Source organism: Conger conger, chromosome 15 (genome assembly GCF_963514075.1).
Source record: "Conger conger chromosome 15, fConCon1.1, whole genome shotgun sequence".
In the NCBI taxonomy this organism is placed as follows: Eukaryota; Metazoa; Chordata; class Actinopteri; order Anguilliformes; family Congridae; genus Conger; species Conger conger.
The window spans coordinates 34,972,708-34,983,469 of record NC_083774.1 but is presented as its reverse complement, the minus strand read 5'-3'; the positions used below and the strand labels follow the sequence as shown (position 1 = coordinate 34,983,469).

Sequence of the window (10,762 nt, the reverse complement as noted above, 5' to 3'; positions counted from 1 at the left end):
TTTTGAGGAGTTCCAGACCAGTGACGCCAAGAAGATAAAGGAGAGATATATGGTGGGTGGATGAGCGGTTCCCGGGCAATTAGGCCATGTGGGCCATTAAAACTCCCGGGAAAAGAATGTGCCTAACATCTTATGACCCCACACCTGGTCACTTCCAGGGGGAAAGACTCTGGGCAGTACCACAGTGCCCTCCTTTGGGCACTGCTGTCATTACCCCAGGGACTACTCTCTTGGATGAAAACCTCAAAACTGTTGTTTAGATGGTCAATAGACCCGGTACAATATTGTAAACATTGCCCATGTGATCCTTGTTGTATTGCAATATGCCCATTGTAGTAATAACATGAATTACATGTAAAATGGATACACAGGAGGGAGGTTTCATGATAACTGCACCATAACAAAACATTAGGATAATCTGTTTGGTATGGATGTGATCCAGTAAAGTCAAGGAATCAGATGAGATACATTTCAAGGGAAAACCTACACGTCCTCTCCTGGTAATCATCTCATTTTCCCTACTCAACAACCCCCAACGGTGGGGGTCTAAATTCCAGATTTGACCACCCCTCCAGGTTGATTTATGGCACTGCCGCCTGGTTTCAAACGTATGATTTGGCATAAAAGCAAGGGAGACAGACCAATCTGGGAAGATCGTATTCGACTTCCCACACAGCATATTGTACGTGTATGTAAGTATCGGGAAGATCGCACTCGATTTCCCACACTGTGTATACTTTGTATATGTGTGTAGCGAAAGCAGGCTGGGTAAGATTTCACTCTATTCTATTTATCTTTAATTTGTCTATTGACTGTAATTGACTGTTTTATTCTACGCTAACTGCCTACCCGTCTGGAAATAAATTATTTTGTTTGTAACTTGCGTGATCTCCATGACTCTAATTCATCTTGTACCTTTTCAGCCTAAATTACAACTGAATATTGAGGGGGACAATGGGGACCAAGGACTGACCGATCGGCAGTCCCGTGGTACAGGTGATAGTTCTAAGCTGTGAGGCCAGCAAGTTTCTGCCAACGTAAAGGGTCGGCTATGCACGGCTCTTGTGGTTTGACGTGAAGGGAACCCCTGGGCGTTACTGCGCAGGTTCCTGTCAAATTATCTCTAAGGAGCCCAGTTAATGCTACGCCGACCTGGGCTCACAACTATCATGACTGTGTTGCATGTATTGTGTTGACTGGACCCTCAGCCTCTGAGTTCTACACCGAACTGAGAGCTTGGTACCCATGTGATAGTTCTAAGCTGTGAGGCCAGCAAGTTTCTGCCAACTTAAAGGGTCGGTTAGGCACGGCTCTTGTGATTTGACGCGAAGGGAACCCCTGGGCGTTACAGCGCCGGTTCCTGTCAAATTATCTCTAAGGAGCCCAGTTAATGCTGCGCCGACCTGGGCTCGCAACTATCATGACAGTGTTGCATGTATTGTGTTGACTGGACCCTCAGCCTCTGAGCTCTACACCGAACTGAGATATTCAGCAATAATGTTAAATCGCGAGAACATATATTGAGTAATAGTGGCGCAGGTACGAGTCGAGTGTAATCACTCCCGAGGTTCGCGTAAATTCCAAACCCAAATTTCTAAATTATATATCTTAAATGGAGTCAGATAAACGAGTGGAACGAGAGTAACCACTAAGCTTTCAAAACGGCCCCATTTACGAACGTAGAATATTAGGAATATTACTGATCTGTTTCAGGCCAGTTGTAAGCGGGATATGGGGCAGGTCAATCCATATCCGACCCGTGGCAACAGACCCAGTATATTCCTAAACATAATTGTGCTCTGTTCGTGTGCGGAGTTTGATAATTAAAATTTTTCCATTCACTTCTAAACAGCCAGGAAAGAACACGTCGTCCCTTCACCTCCAGCTATTCCCTCATTGGTCTAACTGTGCAGGTTCTACAGCCTCACAGCAAGGAGGTCCTGGGTTCGAATCCCCGTCGGCCGGGGCCTCTCTGTGCGGAGTTTGCATGTTCTCCCCGTGTCTGCGTGGGTTTCCTCCGGGTACTCCGGTTTCCTCCCACAGTCCAAAGACATGCACGTTAGGCTGATTGGAGAGTCTAAATTGCCCGTAGGTATGAGTGTGTGAGTGAATGGTGTGTGTGCCCTGCGATAGACTGGCGACCTGTCCAGGGTGTATTCCTGCCTTTCGCCCAATGTATGCTGGGATAGGCTCCAGCCCCCCTGCGACCCTGATCAGGATAAGCGGGTTCAGATAATGGATGGATGGATGGATGGGTTCTTCTTGAAAATATTTTATTTAGAATGGATATTGTTTTGGAAGGGTTTGTGTTCCTATTATTGTGCAATCATTGGATAGAACAATTTATTAAAGATGTGTCCCCCATATCTGCACATCAACCTTGAATCCATCCTGGATCCAACCTTCCAGTGGGATCCTGATTTCAGTATATACTGTACATGCCTTCAGAGCACAATTAGACAAAACATGAGTCATAAATTCACTGTCATCCCTATGCACCTGCCTTTGATGTTCTTTATTAAAACATTGACATCTCGAACGACACCAACACCAACAAGGCAATAGAAAGTTAAACTGTATACACATGAAGTGGTTCCTTCCTAGCTCAATATATTGAACATAAGAAGACCACCAAAGAAGGTATAATTAATTATTTTGGGATTATTGTCACTCTGTATAAAACGGCAGAAAATATACAACATTATTATTATTATTATTATTATTATTATTATTATTATTATTATTATTATCTCAGATTTCATTGTGGATGATTCTGGTCTCTATAATGACATAAGAGCAGTCATAAAGTCTTAACAAAATAGAAGGGTTGTGATGGCTTTGACTCCTCTTGCAGATCAACAACTGTCATTGTTTTATACTTCACATCATTTGTTCATGCAATCATTCCTGTAGTACTTCAGTACTATAGAACCCTCTGCTGTTTCCAACATGCTCACATGTAAAAATGAACAATGCTTTGTATAAATATATACAATGCCCCATAGTACAGAGCATTATTGTACAGTTCTCCTTGTGTATCGCATCCACAAGGACACTGGCCATTAACAACTTTAATGACACATTAAACTGACCTGATTGACATGCTGGGTATTCCACAATGATTGCTTATGTGCAGTTTGCTCAGGTGCAAATCAAATGCATTTGAGAAAATGAAAGATTAAAATAACTTGGCAGCTTTCAAAGGAATTGATTTCCTCATTCCTGTGGTCATCTGTATTGTTCCTTATCATGACTAACCAAACTTGTTTATGTTTCTGTCAGTATATAAATGATGGTGTCCATGGGTTGGCTGTATTGATTCAGCAAGTCTGATTCAGAGCACCATGGCTTCCTATACACTGCTGCTGCTCCTGGCCTCATGTTGTGGGGCTCTGGCCTCCCACTACTATGCCGGAGTCATGACCTTCACTCCGAAAGGAAAGAATGCCGATGGATCGTTCAGGGTGAGGCAGCCCATTCAGTGTTTTATCTGATTTAGCATAAATAACAGCACTTCTCATAAAATATCTATTTCAAATGTCTGACCTGTCACACTGAAATTACAATGTACTGTAAGGCAATGTTCTGAATAGCTACTTTGCTTTGTAACTTATATAGTGTAAATTTATATTTATAATTACAGGAGAATAGAAATTATGTTTCTTTCCTAGCAGCAATTAATTTCTGTTCAATGCCTCCATTGTCCCAGATGGGATATTTGCTTCATAGGCAGGTGGAAGATATGTGCTTCATTGACGATATCCCGTTCTAAATGTATACATAAATGAGGTTTAAAACAGGTATTTAACATCATAAATAGGTACACGCCAAATGTATTTTTTAAAATTAAATACCAGAGAAGTCAATTATTCAATAAATGTATTACTAGAATATGAAATTCAAGTGTATTGATTGCAAGAAGCCACTAGTGCAGTTCACTTTCATGTTTTTTAATGAACAACAATCATTTTGTTGCAATTGCAGGTGGACTTCCGCTACAAGGAGACTTACCATACCTGCTATACAACTAACTCCTGGTTCTGTCGCAGTGGAAACTGCGGGACCATAGATCGATTTGAAATCGGTCAAGTGGATAGCAATTCCAATGGAGCTAATACTCGAGGGAACACCTGGTGTCAGTCGGAAGCGTTAATGACGAGAAATATTCCAAGCAACACACCTTTTGAAATGTGGTAAGTATTTCAGGATCAGAAGGTGGAGAAGGTAATTCAATTATCTGTGCAATGTTTTAAGTGTGTGATCTGTTACTATTGTAGGGAAACAGGGTGTTGCTGGATACCTTCAGATAGCCTTGGATCATGGAGCCTATTGACACATGTGGACCTTGGGATCAGATCCGACACTAATGAACCCAACAGATCTCCAGTCACAACAATTATACCTTTCATCCGGTAAAGTCATAGCATCTCACAAACTGTTGCCCGTTATATCTTTGGTTTTGTTCATTATTCCACTTTTGGTATTTGCTCCTGGCTCAAACAGTTTTTGTGTGTGATTGATTGGATATTTTTGATGATGTGGTTTTTAAATGGCGTTAGTAGGCATAATGCATTTTGAGGCTTGCGCTCTGGAGCAAAGATTCACTCAAATTATCTCAAAAGCAGCTTTTAGAGCCAAATTAAGACTCAAAGATTTTAATCCAGATTCAAGAATTCAGATTCAAATATAAGACATGACCTGAGCAGCCAAATCACTCATTTGAATTACTAGGGCCAGTTAAAATTACATGTACATTTTTTCAAGTCACAAGCATAGACAATAAGAAGATGGATACGAGAGACACTGCACTGCAGTCTCTCATGATAAAATATGGCAACAGATTGATATCCCCATGCCATAATACAAAATAATAATGAGAATTAAAACAAATATCAGGTATAGTATATTAGAAAATATTTTTTTGCATTCACAGGATACCACGGAATTGTCCAAGAACATTTAATCTGCTGGCTCATGACCCTGATAATGACCAAGTCAGATGCAGATATGGAAGACTTGGTTCCAATGAGTGCCATACATGTAGACAGCATTCTGGCTTCGCCTTGGATGAAGTAAGACGCTAAAATACATACAAAGAACATGGATGTTATAATATAAAAATATGGGAAGGGAGTAATACCAATCATGGTGACGACCAACAGAACGATGCTGATGGTGATTGGTAGAAACATTCAGACTCAGATGCCTGTGGTAATGACCTGAAAGCAGTCAGAATGTATTCTCCAATCAGTGTTAACACTTTTCTATTAACTGGCACCATCTTACTCTGCTATTTGTGGATCTCCACTCATTTTCTTTGATTAAGCTGACAAAATGAAAAAATAAATATGCACCACTAGAAAATTGAATGGTCTTCAAGCATGGCCTTTAAACGGAGAAGGCTGTAGGAAACAACTGTGCTTAACATTTCACCTCATATCACCTGTTCTTTCTTGACAATACGGCTAATTTACTTTTTTTCAGAATTCCTGCACCTTGACTTACTGGGATGCCTTCATAACAAAGGTTAATGCCTTTGAGATTGTCCTGGAGGATTACCCCACACAAGTAATCACTCTGAAATACACCGATGGCACATTGTCCACCAAGTCCCCACTAGCTTATAGAGACAAGCGAGCAGTCCACTCCTACTACTACTACGCTACTGCACCCATACTACCAACTACAACAGCCACTACGACTAAAGCACCTCACCACTACAACTTCTACCACTACTACAACCCTACAACAACAACAACAGCCCCAACAACTACAACAGCCCCTACAACTACAACAGCCACTACAACTAAAGCACCTCCCCACCACTACTACTACCACTACTACAACCCTACAACAACAGCCCCAACAACTACAACAGCCGCCCCTACAACTACAACAGCCACTACAACTAAAGCACCTCCCCACCACTACTACTACCACTACTACAACCCTACAACTACACCACCCCCTACAACTACAACAGCAGCCCCAACAACTACAACAGCCCCTACAACTACAACACCCCCTACAACTACAACAGCCCCAACAACTACAACACCCCCTACAACTACAACACCCCCTACAACTACAACGGCCCCAACAACTACAACGGCCCCAACAACTACAACGGCCCCAACAACTACAGCAGCCCCAACAACTACAACAGCCGCCCCTACAACTACAACAGCAGCCCCAACAACTACAACAGCCCCTACAACTACAACACCCCCTACAACTACAACAGCCCCAACAACTACAACACCCCCTACAACTACAACACCCCCTACAACTACAACAGCCCCAACAACTACAACACCCCCTACAACTACAACAGCCCCAACAACTACAACGGCCCCAACAACTACAGCAGCCCCTACAACTACAACAGCCGCCCCTACAACTACAACAGCAGCCACAACTACAGCACCCCCTACAACTACAATGCCCCCTACAAGTACAACAACCACTACAACTACAACAACCACTCCAATGATGCCAATGATGGGTCTGTGTAAAATCCCTCTGCAGTTTTCAATCCAAGGTAAATTTACCCGATAATTCAACTGATCTACAGCTGTCAGGGACTCAGAGACTTACATATTCCTATCTAGTTAATCTTACTGATATTTTGCTATTTTTCTGCCATTGAATTTCAGTTGATCCATCTGTTCATGACTGTACCGAGGGAAATATTCTGCCCAAGTTTCTGTTCCCAACTCCACAAAATGGAGAAAAACTCATTGCTGCTGTTGGTCAGGAACTGGAAATTAAGCTGAAGGCTACAGCAACACAATCATGGTAAGATAGAAGTTAAACTCATGTTTAAACATGTTCATTCCTGTCCATTTGATTTAAAAGAGTATTATTGTCAATATAATGTGGGTACGAAATGGGTCAAAAAAAAGACATGAAATAATTGAGCAACATTTCTATTTTTCTTTTTTTAGTACATATATAATACTTCATAACTGCAAAAAAGCACACTAATTTCTGATATTGATCACACTGTGCCTTCAATAGGGTAAAGAACTTCATCATCAGTGGACCTCTGAACATCACAAAGTACAACACTATCAGAGGAGCAGTTGGAGAATCTCGAATCAGGTGGACACCAACTAAAAATGACTTTGGTGATCATGTTCCCATTTGCTTCATTGCAGAGAGTCAACAAGGGTAAGTTTCAAAGTTGTTGATCGGGTTATTCCGGAAGGTTGAAAATGCAGTTATTGGCCCTTGAATGATGTTTGCTGAGTCAAAATAAAACTCCCAGTCTTGGCTTAATTTATTGTCCAGCACCAAGCACTATGAATAGCATTTTTATTCTAACAAGTAGTATACTGATAGAAACAGACTAAGTGTAAATTAATGAAATCAGTGAAACTGAGCTACAAAAAGGTATTTACTGCATATTCGTCATTTTCAATATTATCTATAATGACTTTCCATTTGACTTTGCCCTATACTTGTCTCATAATCATGTTCAATGTTTCAGGTACAGAATCTTTCACTCTGACATGAGATGCATCATTGTCATTGTTAAACACAAATCTGGTTAGTACTCAGTTCGATATGTTTGGTTATTGACTTGTCCCTAAGCTTGAAATTCTGTAATACATACTGTTAAAGGTGGAATAGGTAAGCTTTTTGCGTTACAACATTACCATGGTTACAAGACCATCGTAAATCCCTTTCTATCATTGAAAAGGGGGCATTGACATGTTGACTCACCCTCTACCTGCGTTTCTTTAAATTCGGGTTTCAAAATATACAGTTGATGGGCCAAAACATCCTATAGCTGTGCCATAATTCAAGCTCATTGGTTGAAAAGTGGTTATAACTGCCACAGCCAATGGCGTTTCAACTTCAGTGTGTTCACAGAGAAGGGGTGGGATAAACAGTGTTGTGGTCTGAGCGTGTTTGTTGCTGCAATTCCTCTCTTGACCGTTAGACATCCAAAATTACCTATTGTACCTTTAAGTGATTAGTAGTTCATTGTTCTTTATTATTGGTAAAGAAATCAATATTAATTTTACACACTGGACACAAAATTAAATTCTTGGTGCTTAATCACGCAATTTTTGCCTCACCAAAGATTTCCTCCCGTTAATTCATGAATAGGCAATGCCAGTGTGATTTGTACGGAGACCACAATGACAGTGGAAGTGGAGAAGGCCTCAATAATTGGACTTCATGAAGATCACCTGCGTCTCAATGATCCATCCTGCACTCCCACCTCCAACCAAACCCATGTGATCGCCACCGTGTCCCTCGGCTCCTGTGGAACAGTACTGGAGGTCAGTCCCTTTGATCCACTCAAACGACACAGTCAATAAAAGCTGTGATGTTGCCACAAATAAATCTCCTTTGATGTCTCTGATTGTCTTTGTAGGAGGACGCTGACAACCTGATCTTCAAAAATGAAATTATGTCGTTCGACAACGTTGGTGATGTCATTACCAGGAAACACCAGGTGGAGATTGACTTTGTATGCTGTTACCCCAAGAAGAGCCGTGTGTATCTGGATTTCCAGGCACACAAGATTCCTTACGTGTTCACAGAAAAAGCATTTGGAAAGTTCACCTACCAGTTTGAGTTCTTCCACAGTGAGCTGTTCAACACTGCAATAGACACAGATCACTACCCTGTAGATGTGGCACTGAAAGACGTGCTCTACATGCAAATCAAAGCTACTTCCTCTGTTGCCAACACTGTGCTCTTCGTGGAGTCCTGCAGAGCAACCCCCGTTGATGATCCCGACTATCACATTTCCTATGACATAATTTCAAATGGGTAAGACAACTGGTGTAAGGAAGGCAAACATTTTGTTTATGGTGGTGTTTCTGGGGTAAAATATCAAATAGCCCATGTGCGTAACCAAGCATTGACTGGAATAGGAGGCCTTATGTATGAGGAATGGCAACATCTATCTAAATCCAACTGTGGGATAGGGAATATGAACATTTAGGTCTGGATGGTGTAAAATAAAATGTTTTTAGAATTGTTTCAGCCCAGGAAAGACCTGTGAATTCAGCTCTTTTATTTCCCCAGCTGCATATTGGATGGGACAGTGGTGGTCTATCCAAGTAACTCCACGGAATACAGATTTGGAATGGAGGCTTTCCAGTTCATTGGACAACATGAGCAGGTAATTGGGGACCATGGTTATTTGGACCATGGTGGTAATTTGTACCCAACCAGTTGTATGTAATTGTACCTCATTTTCTGATTCAGAGCTCTCCTTGTCTTCTGATGAATTCTAGGTCTTCATATGCTGCTCAGTCATCCTGTGTGTGGCAGGGGAGCCCGGCACCAGATGTTCTCAGGGCTGCACCACTCCCACACCCACACCCGCCCCTGTTCTACATCACCTCCACAGGAGGGATGCTGCCACACAGACTGGGAGACACTCCATTTCCCAGGGGCCTTTGCGTCTAAAGAAGGCCACAGAAACCACAGGTACTATGACCCTGGTTAAGTCTGAGGTTATTGCGTTGTACGAAATCCTATGCAGCTGTAATAATGTGGACGGCTCATTCCATTTACTACTCAAATCTGTATGGTATAAAGATCAGTGAATTGGTGTGTAAATTTGCACAACACTAATATCCTCAAGCCTGACCCATTAAAGCTATGTGATGTAAACACATATGATGAATATCATTGCAGTATGTCATATTTGTTGGAGGGATGTTCTAATTCTTTTTTATTGTTTCTTTTTCTTTCCTTACAGTTTCCAACATGGGCTTGAACATGAACCTGGTTTTCATTGCTGCCTTTCTCCTGGTTGTGGTTGTCATTGTGTGTGGAGCTGTGATTTATACAGTAAAGAGGCCAACATTCAAATACCAACCACTTCCGTCTACTGACTTCTGAGACACAGTTTTATAACTCATTAAACAAAGTGAACACATTCTAACCAATCACATTAATGCAAAATGTACCTTTTATGAATGAGGAATGGCCTAAAATCTTAAAAATCTTTGCAAACCGTCATATATTCAAATTTTATTAGCTTTGTACATCACAACCCTTGAATAATTCCCCTGTGACTAATTTTTGTTAAAATTATTGTTTGTCATACCACAATATTACTGTACTGTAAATTGACTGGGTGTAGTATTGTATTTTCAAACTTATGTGAAATGTAATGTTGTACTGTCTCTAATTCATGGTAATTCATAAATAAAAGTTATGTAAATAATAGTAGTGTGTCGTACATTTATAAATGTTTTTGTTTTCTGTCACATACTGTGTTATAATAAGGCCACATTTGTTTGTACTAACCACAGATCTAACCATGAACATTTTTCATCAAGAGATATATACAGTACAGTCTGTAAGCATTTGGGCAGTGGTACAACCTGTGTTCTTTTGGCTCTGTCCTCCATGGATTTGAAACTAAACAATGAGTATGAGGCTAAATTGCAGACTGTCAGACATATTGGGCAATTAATGTAGAAATTCCATCTCCTTTCATATAAAGTCCCTCCATTTTACAGGACCTTTCTTCCAGAACACTGCAAGTACATAGCAGACTGTAACCTGGCCATCCTGTTTTTGCAGCTAACTAGTGGTATGCATCTTGCAGTGTAGCCTCTTTAGATCTGTTCATGAAGTCTTCGGTGGAGAGCAGTCATGGACACCTTCACACCTGACTGAGAGTGTTTCTGATCTGTTGGACAGGTGTTTGGGTTTGTTTCTTGCCTATATTATTTAACTTATTAATCATTCTGTGTTTCTTATATGATGTTGAGCTTATTTA

General features: G+C 41.0%; 1 protein-coding gene across 1 annotated transcript; it reads left to right on the top strand.

Annotated features, from left to right (window-relative positions):
- The first annotated feature begins 3,333 nt into the window (after positions 1 to 3,333).
- Positions 3,334 to 10,166, top strand: LOC133111842 (uncharacterized). Its single transcript, XM_061222463.1, has 13 exons — positions 3,334 to 3,464; positions 3,985 to 4,193; positions 4,278 to 4,412; positions 4,934 to 5,072; positions 5,485 to 6,541; positions 6,657 to 6,798; positions 7,021 to 7,173; positions 7,493 to 7,551; positions 8,119 to 8,294; positions 8,390 to 8,790; positions 9,049 to 9,145; positions 9,261 to 9,456; positions 9,731 to 10,166. The coding sequence occupies exons 1-13, from the start codon at positions 3,345 to 3,347 to the stop codon at positions 9,871 to 9,873; spliced, it is 3,027 nt and encodes a 1,008-aa protein (XP_061078447.1). The 5' UTR covers positions 3,334 to 3,344; the 3' UTR covers positions 9,874 to 10,166.
- Positions 10,167 to 10,762: the final 596 nt, after the last annotated feature.

Coding starts and splice junctions, on each gene's coding strand:
- LOC133111842 (XM_061222463.1), top strand. CDS start 3,345: ATGGCTTCCTATACACTGCTGCTGCTCCTGGCCTCATGTTGTGGGGCT. Junction 6,542..6,656: donor TCTGCAGTTTTCAATCCAAG/GTAAATTTACCC, acceptor ATTGAATTTCAG/TTGATCCATCTGTTCATGAC. Junction 9,457..9,730: donor GAAGGCCACAGAAACCACAG/GTACTATGACCC, acceptor CTTTCCTTACAG/TTTCCAACATGGGCTTGAAC.